The 18,321-nt window shown below is 35.0% G+C and overlaps 1 protein-coding gene across 36 annotated transcripts in view; it reads right to left on the bottom strand.

The window, feature by feature from the left end:
* RIMS2 (regulating synaptic membrane exocytosis 2) overlaps nucleotides 1-18,321 on the bottom strand; it is a 587,791-nt gene that overhangs the window by 355,825 nt on the left and 213,645 nt on the right. For 2 of the 36 annotated variants that reach the window (XM_025870974.2, XM_025870976.2), the window contains exon 1: nucleotides 14,818-15,210. The exons of 28 other annotated variants lie outside the window; for them this stretch is intronic. In XM_025870974.2, the coding sequence (XP_025726759.1) occupies nucleotides 14,818-14,939 (122 nt within the window). In that variant the 5' untranslated portion in view covers nucleotides 14,940-15,210. Of the gene's footprint in view, nucleotides 1-14,817; nucleotides 15,215-18,321 lie in introns of those variants that run through there. 6 more of the 36 variants (XM_025870979.2, XM_025870977.2, XM_025870971.2 and 3 more) reach the window with 5 other exon arrangements.

The following is an 18,321-nucleotide window of genomic DNA, read 5'->3' as shown; positions in this document are numbered from 1 at the left end:
AGAAAGAAAGAAAGAAAGAAAGAAAGAAAAGAAAAGAAAAGAGAAAGGTAGAGAAAGAGAAAGAAAGAAGAGAAAGGTAGAGAGGGAACAAAGAGGGAAGAAGAAAGGAAGGAAAGTGGAAAAGACAAAGAGAGGGATGGAAGGAGAACAGGAAGGAGAGAGGAAAGGATGAAAACAAATTTCTGGTATGGGCAGGCTCATTTAAAATATATTTATTCTAAGATTGTTTTTGCCAAATTAACAAGTGCACCTCTCAGTGACAGCTATGGTTAAAACTGTCCAACTTTTTTTTATTAAGGTTTTGCTTTTGAATCATTTCATTCTCAATGAATTATCATTGCCTAAAAAACCAGTTGGAAAACATTTTGGCATTATCTGTTAAAGTTGAACATATGAATGAAATATATCCAAGAGAAACTCCTGCTTATGTACAAGAGACACCTGAGAATGTTCACCAGAGCATTTTCACAATAGAGAAAATTTAGAAACAATCCAAATGCCCATTGGCAGGATAGTGTATTAAAAACTGTGATATAGTTACTCTATGTAATATCATACGGCAATCAAAATTAATGAACTACCACAACCCATAACAATATGATACAATGTAGAATTAAGTGTAAAAAAACAAACACCTTTTCATAAAGATAAAACAACTGACACTTTGGGGGAATACATACATATAAGAAACCTATATTTAAAAGGAAGGCAAAGGAATGATGAATGTGGGGTTTAGTATTAAAATTGCCACTGGAGGAGCCAAGGGAATGAGATGAAGTTAAAAAAGTGATTAGATATAAATTACTGCTAAGGTTCCAGCTCTTGTTTGTGATGGTGGGTTCATAGGTGTTTATTAAATTACTACAAAATAATTAAGAGATTCCTGAGTAGTTAGTATAAGGTTTTCCTTCTTGCCATAAAAAATGAGAACACTGGGCAGAATTGATGAAACAATCACCTTAAGGCATTGAATAGGACACAAGATTGAGATTCTTAAGAAAAGAAAAGCATATAAGGTACACTCCATACTAGCTTTTCTGCCTGGAAACAATTCACAACAATTTCACGATGAGGAATTGGAGCCCAGGCAGTCAGAGGGCATACGGCTTACTAAGCATAAGAAACAGCCTGGTGTTAAAAACAGAGATCAGAATCAGTCCTGTTAATGCAGTGGGAATTTGTGACGCAGATTACTAGAGAGAAGAGAGCTAAGAGAATAAACCTCAGAAATAGGCATAGAATTTTTACTCAGGTTCCTGCCCAAATCCTAAGCTGTACATATATATGCAGGCTTTCTGGAGCCTGGTAGACTACACTTGGCTGAGGGCTGAGAGATGAAGAGAAATTTCATATAATGAAATTTATATTCAATATAATGAAATTCAATATAATGAAACTCTCTGATAAAGCGGGCTTGGAAAGATATTTGTGAAAATCTCGAGGTATTCAGTTGAGAACCTAGAAAGGTCATGCATTAAGAGTAAGAAACCATACCTTAGGAGTAAGGGCTGTGCCCCATGACAAAAGAAAAAAGTAAAGAGTACTATCCAAACAAAGCCTAAAACCATACTTTGATAAGATCAAGGTGATGCTCCTTAATTTAACTGCCTGTTTTTTTTAAAAAGCATTTAGATAAAAACATAAGTGAATACATTATATATGTAATTGGAGTCATAAAGGGAAAGGGGGGACAGAGAAAAGATTGAAGAGATAATGACCAACATATTTTTAAATTGATGATTGATATCAATCTATAAATCCAAGCAGCTCAGTGACCCACAATGAGAATAAATATAAAGAAAAATACTTCAAATTGCTGAAAACAAAAGACAAAGAGATATATTAAAAGCAATCATAGAAAAAAGACACAATATCTACAGGAAAAAACAATAAAAATTAGAGCTGATTTCTCTCCATAAACAGTGGAAGCCAGATGACAATTAAATGACTTAAGCACTAGAGAAAAAAAACAAAGTTCACCTAAATCTATACCTAATCTGTAATTAAATACCCTTCCAAAAACTGAAGGAAAAAAAATAGATTTTTTTTTTAACCTACAAAGGCTGAAAGAATTCATCACCATTAGAGCCATACACCATGAAATACTAATAGAATTTCTTCAGGTAGAAGAGATATGATGCCAAAAAGAGGTCCAGATCTGGAGAGAGAAATGAAGATAATCAAAAACAGTAAATGTGTAGGTAATTGTAAAAAGTTCTTTTCATAAAAATAAAAAAGTTGATCATTTAATGCAAAAGTAATAATAATGGATGGTGAAGTTTATAATATTTGTATACAATAAAATATATAACAACAATAGCACAAAGGGCAACTGAGGTAAAAATTAAATTATACTAGCTAGAGTGATATCACCAAGATATCACCAACAACACTGGTTGTTTCTGACTTCAGCCCCCCCACCCCCACAGTAAGAACAACTAGAACTATTCAAGAACAAGACATACTGAGAGAATCTCAGAACACGGGGCTGAGGCTTAAGCACCCCTGCCACAGAGACCAAGACAGACTGCATTAGGAGGGTAAGAGAAGTGACTACACGTTGACCGCATGGCCCCTCCCCCAGGCCAGTGCAGCATCATGCAGAGAGGTCTCCTCTGAACCTCTGGTTCCTCCAGCGGGAAAAGAGACCAGTACCCCCAGCATTGTGGGTCGCTTTACAAAAGCTGCTACTCTGATCTTGCAGCAAGAGGATTACTGGGGAATCCGAAGGCACATCCACTGAGAATCGGACTTTGACTGAGATGGGGGTAGGGTCTTGAAACAACCAGCACACAGATCTTGGCTGAGAGTTCCTACCCGCAGTGCCCAAGTAGTAATCCCAACCAGTGGCTTTGCTCATCTGCAGAAGCAAGTCAGGGGTACATTCTGACCAGGGAACTTGTTGGGGTGCAAATCTGCCTGATTCAGATGTTCAAAGGAGGATTTTTGCCAGCCTTAGAGCCTGGCTGCCCATGCCCAGGCAAGGAGCTGAATCATAGCCCCACCCACTGTGGAGTGTCTTCTGGCCCCATCTGACCAAGGGCTGGCGACAACTCCTGGAAGCTGTGCAGCCCCAGCAGCACTTGAGCCAAGAGGCAGGCAGCAGAGCTGATCACCCTCAGAGCAAAGCCAGTATCACCTGTGTAGTGTTCCCATGCTAGGCACAGGTAGGGCGATTAATTCATAGCCCAAAGCAGAGGGTAGCTCCCGGCCCCTCCCAACTGGAGAGCCTATTTGGGAAACTGAAAGTGGCCTGGAACAGCACCTCCCACCCACACAGGCAAGCTGGAACGTAGCTCTACCTGCTGTAGAAGATATCTTTCAGCCCCATCTGACCAGAAGGGCTGAGGACAAGTCCTAGAAGTTATGTGACCCAGTAGCACTCAATCCAAAAGGTAGGCAGGCAGAGTCAACAGTTTGCAGAGCAAAGCCAGTGGCCCTGTTTGCTCAGGGAATGAGGGGTGCAGGTCGTCTTGAGTTAAGACAATAAACTAAGAGCTTTACCAGCTTTAGAGCTGCTTCTCCCACTGTGCCGAGGCATGGAATCTAATTTGTATCCCCGCTCATCACTGTACAGCCTTCAGCCTGTCCAATCAGGGAACCTAACCAGAGCACACAGGAAGCTGCACAGCCCATTCGACACCCCTACGTAGACTGGCGCAGGAACAAAGAGCAGAGCCTGAGGCTTCCCCTGTCTGCAGAGCAAAATCAGTGGGCTTACCTGACCAGAGAATTCAGTGCATACTCTGGGCTGATTTAGGTCCCCAAACAACTAGCTACCACAGGTCCTGGGTCCTGCCAGGACAAGAAAGCTAATTAATAGCCGCATCTTGGGGCACCTGGCTAGCTCAGTCCATAGAACTATGTGCGGCTCTTGATCTAGGGGTCATGAGTTTGAGTGCCACATTGGGTGTAGAGATTATTTTTTTTAATATTAAATAGCCCCATGTGGTACTGAATGAGGTAACCACTCCTGACCATCTAGTAATCCTGACCAGAGAATTCAGGCAACCATGGAGCCCAACCTACAGCCTCACTTGAGTAGGGAACCAAGCCAGCAGTCCTATCTAACTGTTCTCAGCCAGCAGCACACACAACCCCATCCCAGTCCTCAGAACTCAAATAGCTGCCTCAACCAAAGACAGGCCATAATATCAGGCACCACCTGCCCAAGGACAGTAGACAGACCCAGACCCAGAAACCCAAACTCAGCTGACTGGTGAAGAACTGTCTCTGCCAAAGCAACCCTGTAAACTTTGGAAGAGAAGCCCAACTACTCAAATGTGCAGATGCCAACATAAGGAATCAAGGATCATGAAAATCAGGTAAATATGACACGACTAGAGGAAAGTAACAAGTTCCAGTAACAAACCCTTATGAAATAAACATCTATAAACTATCAAAGAAGTCCAAATAATCCTCTTAAAAAAGTTTAGTGAACTACAAGAAAACACAGACAACTAAAAAAAAAAAAAAAAGAGGAAAACAATGCATGAACAAAAAGAGAAGTTTAACAAGGAAATAGGAACCATAAAAAAAAAAGAAAGAAAACCGAAGAGAAATACCAGAGCTGAAAAATGCAATAACTGAACTGAAGAATTCAATAGAGAATTTAAAAAGTAGACTCAATCATGCAAAAGAAAGAATCAGTGACCAGGAAGATAGGACGTTGGCAATTAGTCAGAGGAGCAAAAAGAAAAAAGGAATGAAAAAGAATGAAGAAAATCTGTGTGGATTATAGGACACAATGAAAAGGAACAATATTCGCATCATGGGAATTCCAGAACAGAGAGGGATAGGGACAGAAAATATACTCAAAGCAATAATGGCTGAGAACTTCCCAAACCTGAGGAGAGAAATGGACATCTAGATCCATGAGGCCAAAGGACACCAGATAAGTTGAACCTGAATAGGACTATATCAAGACACATTATAATTACATTGTCAAAAATCAAAGACAAAAAATTTTAAGAACAGCAAGAAAAAAAAAAGGGAGAGAAGTTACATATAAGGGAATCCCCATAAGACTACCAATGGATTTCTCAACAGAAACTATTCAGGCCCAGAAAGAATGGGATGACATATTCAAAATATTAAAAGAAAATAACTGTCAACCAAGAATTCTACACACAGTGAAGCTGTCCTTCAAAAATGCAAGGGGAACAAAAACTTTCCCAAACAAATAAAGGTTGGGAGAGTTCATTACCACCAGACCTGCCTTACAAGAAATGCTAACCATACATCCAATAAGAGGTCAACTTCCAAAATATATATAAAGAACTCATACAACTCAATAGCAAAAAAAACAATGCAGTTAAAAAAATGGGCAAAGGTTCTGAGTGGACATTTTTTCCAAAAAAGAAACATTTAAGGCCAATAAGTATATGAAAAGATGCTCAACATCACTAGTCATTAGGGAAATGCAAATTAAAACCACAACAGAATATCATCTAATGCCAGTTACAATGACTATCATCAAAAAGACAAGAGATAACAAATGCTGGCATGGATGTGGAGAAAAGGGAACCCATGCACACTGTTGGTGGGAATGTAAATTGGTGCAGTCACTATGGAAAATAGTACAGAGGATCGTCAAAATATTAAAAATAAAACTACCTTGTGATCCAGCAATTCCACATCTGGGAATATATCCAAAGGAAATGAAAGCACCAACAAAAAAACTTCTGCACCCCATGTTCATAGCAGCATTATTTATAATAGCCAAGACATGGAAACAACCTAAGTGTGATATACAGCATGGTGACTATAGTTAACAATACTGTATTATATATTTCAAAGTTGCTAAGAGACTAAATTAAAAAAAAAGTTCTCACCACAAGATAAAAAAAAGTGTAACTATGTGTGGTGATGGATGTTACTAAACTTATTTTAGCAGTCATTTTGCAATATATACATACATCAAACCATTATGCTGTATATCTACAACTAATAAAAGGTTATATGTCAGTTATGTCTCAATTTAAAAATAATTACTTTAAAAATAAAAACAGAACCATGAGCCAAGGAATGTAAGAGGCCTATAGAAGCTGACAGCAGCCCCCAGCTGACAGCCAGCAAGAAAAAAGGGACCTCAGTCCACAACTACAAAGACCTGGGTTCTGCCAACAATGTTAGTACACTTGGATGTAGATTCTTCCCATGACCTTCCAGATAAGAGCCCATCTAGCTGACACTGTGATCCAGCTTTGTGAAACGCTGAGCAGAGAACTCAGATGACTCTGCCTAGAATTCTGACCTACAGAACTGCAAGATAAAACTGGGTATTGTTTTAACCCACTAAGCTTGCAGTGATAGAAAACTAATACATGATACACTCACATTAAGTGTTTTATAAAGTAATAAATCATTTTTTTAAGTAGTCTCCATGCTCAGTGTGGAGCCCAACTCGGGTTGAACTTGAACTCAGGACTCTGAAATCAAGACCTGAGCTGAGATCAAGAGTCGGGTGCTCAGCCAACTGAGGGACCCAGGAGCCCCGTGAATCTTTTTGACATAAGCCAAAATAAACAAAAGTAACTTTAAAAAGACAATTAAAAGATTAATGCTCATGCATGGGGCGCCTGGTTGGCTCAGTTGGTAGAGCATGCAACTCTTGATCTCAGAGTCATGAGTTTGAGCCCCATGTTGGGTGCAGAGATTGCTTAAAAAAATAATAAAATAAAATTTAAAAAGATGAATGCTCATGCAGGTGAAGAATTCCACATAATCTTTGGACTGTATCTAATTGTGGTACCACTTTTCATGGAACTACTCATCTATATATTTGTTGCAACACCAATGGTAAATGCTATAATGAACATTTCTTCAGCTCTGTGGGCTTCATGGGAAACATGGTAATATTCTTTGAAGCACATATTGCTCTTAACTGTATTTTCATCACCAGATTTATATTTTGTGCATATAGTTTTATAACAAGCTGTTCAGTTCTTAGAGAAAAGGTAGTGTATCCTATTTTATGTACACAGAATTTTGTTTCCAAATTAAAATATAACTTCACAGGACCCAAAGAAGTAATGTTCAAAATTCATTGCAAAAAATGCATGGGCATTGGAGAATTTTATTAATTTAAAAGACGGACCATTATTACAAGTAATTATCATCAAATTTTCAACACACACATTTTATTCCTTATACTGTGATCAACATCAGTTGAAGAACTGGTGACTACTCTCACAAAGTGGGATTTCATCTTTAGTCTACTCATTCCCATCAAAAACATCATCAAATTTCCTTTAAAAAATCCACATGGAAATTATCTTTGAAATGGATGCCCACCTAATTAAGAGATGAAGAATAAATATGATGGCTTTTGTGTCTTCATCGTATCCAAACAGACATTTTCTTTTACTGATAGATCAGAAATATCAAACTTCTGTTTTCTGTGAAGAAAGTCTGTGCACATGTTGCTCATATTTTACCATTAGCAAAAGTCATTAAAATATGGATGAAATAGAATAGCAAAAAAAGGGTAATTAAAAGTTATGTATTCTCTATATATTCTGATGATACAATATTAATTTAATTAGAACAGGAGGTTCCCAAATTAGCCACCGGACAACTGGCTATCCAATGATTTAGAAAAATATAACATATTATAAACAATGAAGCTATGATTACAAAAGAAACTACAAATATATTTTCTGCCAGCATACTGTTTAATAAATATAATTTAAAATGTTACAGAATTGATTCTTCTTTGGATAATAGCCAAGCAACTCCCATCAAACTAACCCTCCCAAAGATAATAAGTTCTGGACAAAATATGAACAAATAACTATTTGAAGGCCCTAGAAAGTAACAAAAGAAGATAGACACTGGGGTGTAACTGACATTTTAAGAAAGGAATAACTTAGGTATGCTTCCCATTTTTATAACTTAACTAAATCCATTCAGTGCTTGCAGGCTAAATCTATGTTAGAAAATTCAGAATCTTACTAACTTGAAAAACCAGAGGAAAGAGTTTGAGCAAATACAGAAGGTGGAAAGTGAGGGGAAAATGACAAAAAGAAAGCTACAGGAAGGAGAAAGAAATTTCTGTGAATAATAAACACTGCCAAATTTCATGCATGCACAGAAAGACTTCAAGCAGCTCAGCTAAAATTAAAATAATTAAACTAAAATTTCAGCTGCTGTACCTCAAGGGAAACAAAGTCTGTAGCTCAAGTTCAGCCAAGTTAAATTCCTGCTTTAAAAATAATCAGCACTCTTCAAAACAGATTTCACAGTCTCTATACAGTATTGTTAAACATGTCCAAGATAAAATTTAAGATTACTCAATATATTAAGAAATAGGAAAACATGACCCATACTCAAGAGGAAAAAGAATCAATGGAGACTGATCAAGAGAAAACTTAGCAGAAAAGAATATCAAAGCTAGAGTATGATAACTATGTTAAAGAAAGTGAAGGTAATATGCTCATAATAAGTTAAAAGACAGGAAATCTCAACAGAGAAATAACCATAAATAAATAACCTTCTAGAAGCTACATAAGAGGATAGTTTCATGACTTAGGGATTGGCAAAGGATTTTTGGACAGCACACAGAAAACAAAAACCCTAAGAGAAAAAATAATAAATTATAAATATAATAAATTATGTTTCATCAAAATTTAAATAAATTATATTTCATCAAAATGTAAACTCATCTAAAGGCATTATTAAGAAAATGAACAAGCAAAAAAAAATGAACAGACAAACCACAGACTGGGAGAAAATATTCATGGAGCACATATCTGACAAATGACTGATATCCAGGTAGATTACAAAAAACTTCTACAACTCATTAAAAAAAACCTAATTTTTTAAAAAATTGAACAGACTTCACAAAGGAAGATGTACAACTGGCCAATGAACATATGAAAAAGTGCTTGACATTGTACAAAATCATATCATAAGGAAATGCTATTATACACTCACTGGAATGACAAAAATTAAAAAGACACATCATCAAAGGTTGGACACTGTGTGGAACCACCAAAACGCTCAAACATATTTGGTAGGAATTTAAAATGAACAACCCCTTTTTAAAATGGTCTGCATTCTAAAACTAAACATACATCATCTACCCTGTGACCCAAGAACTCCTCTTCTAGGTATTCATGTAAGAGAAATAAAAATAAATGACCACAAAAAAGACTTAATTGAGAGTAAGTATATTCATAAAATGGAACACTACTCAGCAATTAAAAGGGAAAAAACTACTCAGGCATGCAACAACATGGATAAATATTTTTAAGTTATGCTGATTAAAAGTCTTTTATAAAATAATACATTCTATGACTTCAATTATACGAAGTTCTAGAATGGACTAATCTATACTGAGGGAGAAAAAAACAGAACAGGCTGGGAGAAGCCAGTCTGGACTAGAAAGGTGCATGCAGGATATGACAAGTGTTGGAATTCAGAGATTAATAAATATATAATCCTCTTAACTCAAGAACTCACAATGCAGTGATTTTACCAATATCACACAGCCAGTAAGTAGCAGACCTAAGATATGAACATGAGTTCCATGTTCAACACTACACAGCATAAAGCTAACACAATATTGATAGAAAAATCAGGCACAGATCAATTCTTGACTAAACACGGCAGCTCTCCTTGCCATTTTCCATTACCTCTATCTCTGACGTTTCAAAGGTCACACCGTGAGATGGAAAGTTTAAAGGAGTTGAAATGACAAGTCCTGAGTTTGATTTTAAGTAAGCAGCTGAAAATTGTTTCTAGAACCTAATGTCCCACTTTCTAAATCAGAGCTGCTCTACTTTTATCTGCTTTACCTACTGAGGTACATTCTGAAGGAAGTATTCTCTGGTAAAAACAAAAAACAAACAAAAAGCATAGTTTGAAAAACATTAGGCGAAAGAAAGCCATCTGCAATGGCTTTTCCCATTTGCCCAAATAGAAGTGTTCACACACATTTCTGAGATATTTAAAACTTCTCAAATTCAGAAGCCTAACTCAAATTATGGATCAGTTCTGGGAATTCTTTTGTCATACACATGAATCTTTGTATGTAACGGATAAGTGAATATGAATATGAGAGCTCATAGCACATATGAAATGAATTCATTTTACTAATTGGTGAATAGTGCCAACACTAAACAGAAAGTTTACTGATAATTATCTTGAGTTTTCTAAGATCCTTCATGAGCACATAAAACTTGGTAGCAAATAAGCACAGTTAACATTTACCTATCAGTCATCAACAAAAACAGTAGCTTTATAAAAATGTTCCCAAAAAGAAAATATTTAAAAACTGTATATCACTGTCAGAGTAAGTATCCGCACTAACAATTGTGGTCTATAGCTAAGGTCTACAGTAAATATTCTAGTAAAAATACATATGATACACATTCATGAATCACAGGTCATTTTGATTAGAAATAAATATAAAGAGAGAATTGTTAAGATGAGCTTTTATAACTATATGTAATTATTAGTTTTATAATACTTAGTATATAGATTTAACAAGGTTAAATAAATATGTGCATCTGTGTGTTTGTGTACACATGTGCACGTGTGTATCAGACTACTGGGTGGTTTACACTTCAGAATAAAGACGGTTCATAAAAAAATCTTCCTATAATAGAAATCAATTCTGCTATGATCATACCAACTCCAAACAACACATACTGTGCAGACTGCAGTCTCAGAGCTATGAAAAGTAAGCATGCTGTTCTTTTAATGTCAAAGTAGTCATTAATGTGCCATGATGAATAACAGGAGTCTATGCCAAAAATCCTGAACACAAATTGATGGCTTCATTATAAACCAAAGCAAGAGTAAATGCTATGTAGGGAACTAAATACTTCTCACCAAAAATACTATGAGACTAAATAATTAAACATTTATTTTGCAAGATCGAATTTTAAACAATATTAATGTTCTAGATCTGTGAAAATTTGTCAGTGGAAAAGAGTCCATTTGCCCTAGGTAATTTCAAGCCTTACATTTCATTTTTATAGAGTGGCCCTGTAATTTATCATCAAACAGCAATGCTTTCGAGAAGTACTAACAATAATTAGTGGAGGATGGCAAGCATAAAATGGGGCTACTCCAGGCAAACCAGATCATATGGTTACCTTCCTAGGAATTGAAAACACCAACAAATCCAAATATCCTTTGGTCTGTTAAGTTCTTTGTAATCTTACTTTGAAATATGGAAGTTTGCTTATCTCATGAGATGTATATGGAAGGGAGAGAAAGATTGTCTCTAAAGTCTATTCTGAGTACATTCCAGTCCTAGCATGCCCCTGTGTGGCCAGCTGGCACAGCAAATTCACCTGCACCCATTTAGTCACAAAGAAAAAAATCACATCTGGAAAAAAAACCAGAGATTTCTTCACCATACAAGAGAGATTACTAAAAATCAGTAAATGGAAAAACTTGAAAGATATTAAGTACATTTTTCCACAAGTTTTATCACAAAAGATAGTCATCATTATCATGTATTTGAATACTGCTCAAAGCAATTGATTACTCAATGCAGCGAGCTCTGTTAAAAACCTATCTGCTAGCATCCCAATATTTACGTTTGCTTCCCTAGACAAGATCACATAATGAACTTAGTACTTGAGGATTTTTTTATTGGCAACAAAAGCAATTATCTTTGTATTTACTAAATATTTCATTTGGAAAATGAGTTTACAGTAAGAAAACTTGATAACAAGAATTTAAATTAAAGCGGCATTTCATCAAAACCTGTCAAATGGATTTATGTAGGATGCAGATACTGATTTTTTTTTCCTTGCTTTACCTTCAATTGTTTCATTTTAGTTGTAAAAGCACAGAGGATATCTTGCCACCTCCTTTATGCACTGAAATGGTACTCAAGAACCACAATGATAAGAGAATAAGCTAAGAATTTTCAGTACGAAACATAAAGGTCATTCTATATGGCTTCCAACAACAAGTCTAAAATATTCTAAAGATTTTCACTCATAAATAAATTTCAATTATTCATTTGATAATAAAATACTTTAACAATCTATATTCATAAACAGTTTTAGTAATTTACCGTCCATAAAATATTCCTGGTGTATTTAAAATCTTGGCTCTTTGACAAGTTGACCTGCCAATGTTTTTGGAGTAACTATTATGGGAGATTTTCATCTTTTAACCTTTTATTGCTTATATGTCATAGTAGTAAACTGCCCTACCATCTGAAACCTGATGAAAGTTGAGTTGCAGATTTCAGGATATAATTAGTTACCTAGGAAAAGTCTAAAGAATATTACTTGAAAGGGTCCCCTCAATGATACATCATCTACAACTGATGTACAGTACTATTCTAGTAATTTCTCCTTGAAAGCAATTCAGAAAAAAATATAATCTAATTGTCCATATCTATGATGTTATTTTTCTATCAGCTTAAAGATCATACTTTATGTCACAACACAAATACCGAATATTTCATTTCAACTAGTCCAAACAATTAAATGATTACTAAACATGTTATAACAATCAAAACTGCTCTTTCCATAGAGATAGTTACATAATTGATGCTTCAAATCGCAAGACCATTAATGTCCAGTCCACAAGGTTGAAAGGCTCATTTATTTAGGAAGATTTTTAAAGTTGTAAGATCACATCTTCTGATGACATACTAGGGTCATTATTTTTCCATGACTTTTCCTTCAGGAATGATTTTTTAGTCTAAATCTTACTTTCTAATTCAATGCTAACTGAAATGTTGATGTCAAGGCATTTGTATTTTTTTAAAGAATCTAAGCAGGGAAAGAGTTCTAGAAGACCACTTATATCTCATCTGAACACAAAGTAACCAAAACGTTAAAATATGTGGAGACACTGAGAGTTATATAAACTTACTTTCACTCTTCAAATAACCATTTGCATAACTGGTTTTGACTGATTTTAAAAGGAAATCGAGTAGGTGATTATTTATGAAAATCAATAGATCTGCATGTGAAAAAATGTCATATGTTTTTTGAAGACTAAGAAGTTGAGAACACAGAAAGTAGGTATATTTTCCCCCTAAACCAGAATAAATTTTTTATCGATTAAGTGGTAGTTTCAGATAATCTTAGATAAAAAATCAAAGCAAGTTAAATAAGACTGGTCTTATAGAAGCATCAGAAACCACATTTTAATATTTAATTGCAAAAACATAAAATGCTAGATTTTTAATAATGAGAGCAATGCAATTATAAGCATGCCAATAATAAAAGAAACTTGAAGCTAAAACAAAAGCATAATGATAGGGATCCACAATCCCGTCAAAATATAGATATTCTCACATTTTAAAACTAACATTTCCTTTAAAACTAATTCCATGCCATACTGTTCACAGCACAATTTCTAATGTGAAAATACACCCAGACTTTATATTAATATATTTAAACACATAAATTCTTGGCATTAAGAAAAGATAGGAATCAGGCAAAGAGAAGATTTATAAAGGATGAGTACAAATCCTAAAACTCTGGTAGCTCCAGGTCATGGAAATTTTAAGAAACCCATACTGCCTCCTCTATTTAAATATAACATGCAACACAGATTATTTCTACCATAAATTACGGATACTCAAGACTCAAGTGATATATTACTAAATTAAAAGCCCTAATATCTACATATCATAGCATTTCATACACTGTTATATACTTTATCTAAAAACTAAACATAAAATAAAATTACTCAATTGAATAGAACTGTACTGAGGAAAGAAGTGAAATTTTATAAAAAAAACAAAAAAAGATGTTATTCCATATTCAGTGAAAAGGTCATAGATATATTTATCATCAGTAAACATTTTAAATGCCAACAAATTTTAAAAGCCTCCTTTTCATTTGCTAAATTAAGACACATACTGTGTAATAGGTTTTTTTAAAATCTCTAAATAGGCTGCCTCACATTGTTCAGAAGAGACCAGCAGAACCATTCAATATTCTATGCACTATTAGTTCTCCCTCAATTTCCAGAAGGTTTAGTGCATTATTATCATGTTCACAGAATTTCTTTCTTAGGCTTTCTCCACATATATTTAGTTAAAATGGGATCTTTTCTATAGGAGGTATATAACATTAGAAATTCTCACAATACAAACAACTGGGTAATAAAACTGCATTTTAAAAGCCTTCTTTAATGGGCTGTGTCTCTTTTAGTGTAAGCCAGAGAAACAGTCTAAAACATATGTTCCTAATTTAACAATCTTCACCACACACACACACACACACACACACACACACACAAAATGATGAGGTTGAAGAAACAACAGGAATTTATAACAAAGCATCCTTTCAAACTAGCTGACCAAATACAAAGCATTATTAGCAGTTTGATAATATAGCTTGTTTAAAAGTGATTATTGATCTACCCTGCATAAAGAAATGTCTCAGACCCAGGAAACATCTTCCGCATGTTCTACAAAGAGATGCATGACTACTAATTCACATTTTCCAACAAATCACATATGATTATATATTCCCATCCTATATATGCATTGTAATCACTGCCATGATCACAAAGGAAAAAAAAATCTATCAGGCATTTTAAGTTAAGCATCTTATTTATTAGAAAATGAAATCATGAAACAGCCTGTGTTACGTTTCAGAGGTCAAACCAGTTAAATTTAAGATGCTTTTGGTGCCTTGAAGTAAGCTTATTTTCCTTCCTAAAATCAATTAAGAAGAATACTGTATAAAATTTTATATGTATGGTAAAAAGACAACAGCCTTATAATACTAATATTTCAATACAGAAAAATTTTTATAGACATACAAGATTATTATTCCGAAAATATCAATGCCAAAAGAAATACAGTTTAGCTTTACTCACCTTGCATTGTTCAACGTTTGTCCAAAAAGCTCATTTTGTAAAATATTTGGTGGGGATGAGAAAACCCCATGAAAATGAGATAAAACAGAATTGCAGACCTGGCGCAATGTCTCAAATTGCATTTTCTTTCCTTTTTTTTTTTTTTCTTCTCTTATTTTTCCTTACCACCTGTCTTTAAAGTCATCTATTTGCAGACACCATCAAATAAAAACATGCCAATCAAGTTCCATATTTCTCCTGAGCTCTGTAGAAACTGTGCTTAAATGAGCAGAGGTTGATAGTTAATTGTACAGTCATTATTCTTCTAATTCAGTCGTGGAAGATTCAGTACCCGTACAGCTTTCGGCTTTCTCCTGACTGTAGCAAGAATTCTAAACAGCAGTAAGCTTTTTGGGCATTCCCAGCTGAAGTGTGAAGCTGAGCTGCTTTCATGTACTCTACTCATATTTCTCTAAGCCTATTAAAAACACGCAATGAATAGATGCTGTCGTCAGGAGTTTCAGCACATCTGGCTGCCAGCAATAAAATCTCAGAAGTAATAAAAATGGGGACAAGGTATCTTCTCAATGTTGCTACTGGGTAAGAGGAAGAGAAATTATGCATTTCCCAAGCCTTTCTTCTTTCCCTGAAAAACGAGTAACTCCAGCCACAGAATATGTAGGTCTCTTCACTGTGAAGCCTGCTGCATAGGACAGAACACTCTAAAAATAAGTGGTATATCCTTCTTTTGATATCACGAAGCTATAAAAATATGACAGACAATAGGGCTTTTATTGCCCACATTTATAGTGCTGCTTCCAAAGAGACATTTGGAAGACTTACTCGTCTTAATTTCTTAATTTTAAAATGTCTTCATTTATCCTTAAAGTGAATAATGTTCAATCCAGTCCCTTTCTAAGGGCCATACATAGTGACTACATGGTTATCTGTGCGAAGAAATTTGTACATAGAAAAAAATTATCCTCTATCAACTAAAATTCACTTAAGCAGCACACATTAAATATGAACTTCTCCACAATTTTTTTTAAAAAAACACACAACTAAGCCCAGAGAGACTTTATAAATTATTATTAACTTATTTCAACAAATGGTAGTCATAGCACTTTTCAGAAAGGAATATTTCCTGAAGGCTCCAATTCTCTTAGAGTGCCTCAGAGCACCATCCATTCTCAAAAGAGTAATTCTGGTTTAGATAAAATCTTAGGCTATTCTATAGCCAGATGCGTCCATCTTTCTACAAAAGAGGCTCTAAAAGTAGTGTATAAACCAAGTTTTAAAAATCAACTCCCTTATAGAGACAATTAATATATTTATTAATCTTTAACTGCTCCTAAACCATGACATTTCTATAACAGATCTATCCCTTTTAGCCCTTTTTACACCTCAACTTTTAGCCTTAGCCCCTTCTATCCCCTTCCACACACGTACCACTATCAATAAATAGGCACTTAAATACACTAAGAAGTTTTTTTAAAAACCAGTGACTTCTTTGTTGACATGAATAAGCCCCATGTCACAAAAGAGCAACACAAAATAAACATGCAACAATAAATATTTTTTAATGACACAAAATAAACATGCAATAATGCACATTCTTAAATAATTCATTTCTTTTAGAAACTGAGAGGTTTAATTATAGGTTTGGCCCCAACTAAGAGTGCTTATTATTTATTACTTTGTATTTTTATGGGCGCATAGTAATCTATTTATGAAACAATAATCATAAAGTATTTTTTGTTTATAAAGTACTTCTATATTTATTTTTTTAATTTTTTAAAGATTATTTATTTATTTATTTGAGAGAGAGAGAGAGAGCACAAGTGAGAGCAGGAGCAGGGGGGATAGTCAGAGGGAGAGGGAGAAGCAGACCCCTCCGCTGAGCAGGGAGCCCGATGCAGGGCTCGATCCTAAGACCCTGTGATCATGACCTGAGCCGAAGGAAGACACTTAACCTACTGAGCCGCCCAGGTGCCCCAAGAATTCTAAATTTATTTTATTTAATATCCAGAAAATGTGAGCAGGTTGTAATTCTACTATTGTTTTATAGATGAAAAGAAAGTGAGGCTTTAAAGGATTAGAGATCACACAGCTTGTAAAAATAGAGTATTTGAATGAAGGTCTTTGCTTTGGACTCCATGTCACATGCTCCTTCCTTATCAGTCTATCTTCTATGTATGTACACATATGGGCACAAGCACATGCACGTGCAGACACACACACACACACACACACACACACACACCTATTTGTGAACAGATCAGTCTCTGTACATGAATAGGAAAACTACCTGCCAGTGACCAAATCAAGAATATTTCAGTTCAAGGAAACATCTCAATTATTTTAACTCACAAGTAACTTTGAATAGGTTTCTTTCCTTTAACTCAAACAGAAGCAACCTGATGTGCTTCAAATTTTTAAGCCTCTGATCATGTTGATTTTTTACATCCATAAAAGGTCAATTTCTATAAGTGAAAACCTATAGTTTTAAAATTCTTAATTTCCAAGTTTATACTATCTGTGATGAATATATAATTTCCAAGCTTATCCTATCTATAATGCATATACGTATGCATGTATATATTTCCCCCTTGTGGGCAGATTCAATTGTTATAAATAATCAAAGCCCTTTTGAAGCAAGTCTGTTAGATAAGAAGGTGATTACACTGCAAAACACTCTTTGTTGCTTAAAAAAAAAAAAAGAAGTTTCTTTTGTTTCAAAACTGGATCTAAAGAAAGGTCATAGGAAGAGTTTCAAAAAATGGTCTCAGCAATGGAAGCATCACTGGAAGGAACCATAACATGACTTCTTTGAAAGACTAAAGAATATAGCAACTACCTTCCTCAGAGCCTTCTTTTTCAGCTCTTTCCATACAACACACACTACTGGTCAGCTTTCTCTTAGTTCCCTCAACATTCCAGAAGTTATTTCTTTCACTTCCCCAGCCCCTACCAACCTTTCACCTGCTCCCATTCATCCTTGAGGACTGAACTGTCACTTTCTCAAGAAGACTTTCTCTGACCTGGATTAGGTCCCCTATCGCACTCTGGTCATACCCTGTGTTTGTTCTTCATGCATCTGATAAAAGTGTCACTATATATTTACTTGAAAAAAAATGCTTAATTTCTTTCACCTTCAGTCCCATGAGGTTAAGGCTCACATTTTTTTATTCCAGCATAGTGCCTAGTACGGAGTAAGTGCTCAATAAATATTTGTTGAATGAACAGTTGCCTATATTTTACTGAAAAGGTAATTAGCTTTAAGTCACATCCCATAAGTAGGATAGGAAACTGCTCATGGCTCAGTTTGGTTCTTTGCTTCTGTGTTTATTTTAGCCGACCACACCATATTATTTAGCCGACCACACCATATTAGTTCATAAATACAAGAGCAACCAATACTTGCAATCAAAAACACTGTATAATTTGTTGGAATATCCTGAATATTTTATGAATGTTTATAGCTAATATTTATTTTACATTTTCTATACACTGTAGGCCACAAGT

The sequence above is a fragment of the Callorhinus ursinus genome, unplaced genomic scaffold, assembly GCF_003265705.2.
Source record: "Callorhinus ursinus isolate GAN/ISIS: 27379988/994484 unplaced genomic scaffold, GSC_fseal_2.0 scaffold5, whole genome shotgun sequence".
In the NCBI taxonomy this organism is placed as follows: Eukaryota; Metazoa; Chordata; class Mammalia; order Carnivora; family Otariidae; genus Callorhinus; species Callorhinus ursinus.
The sequence above is the reverse complement of the archived record's forward strand: the minus strand, read 5'-3'. Positions and strand labels throughout refer to the sequence as shown.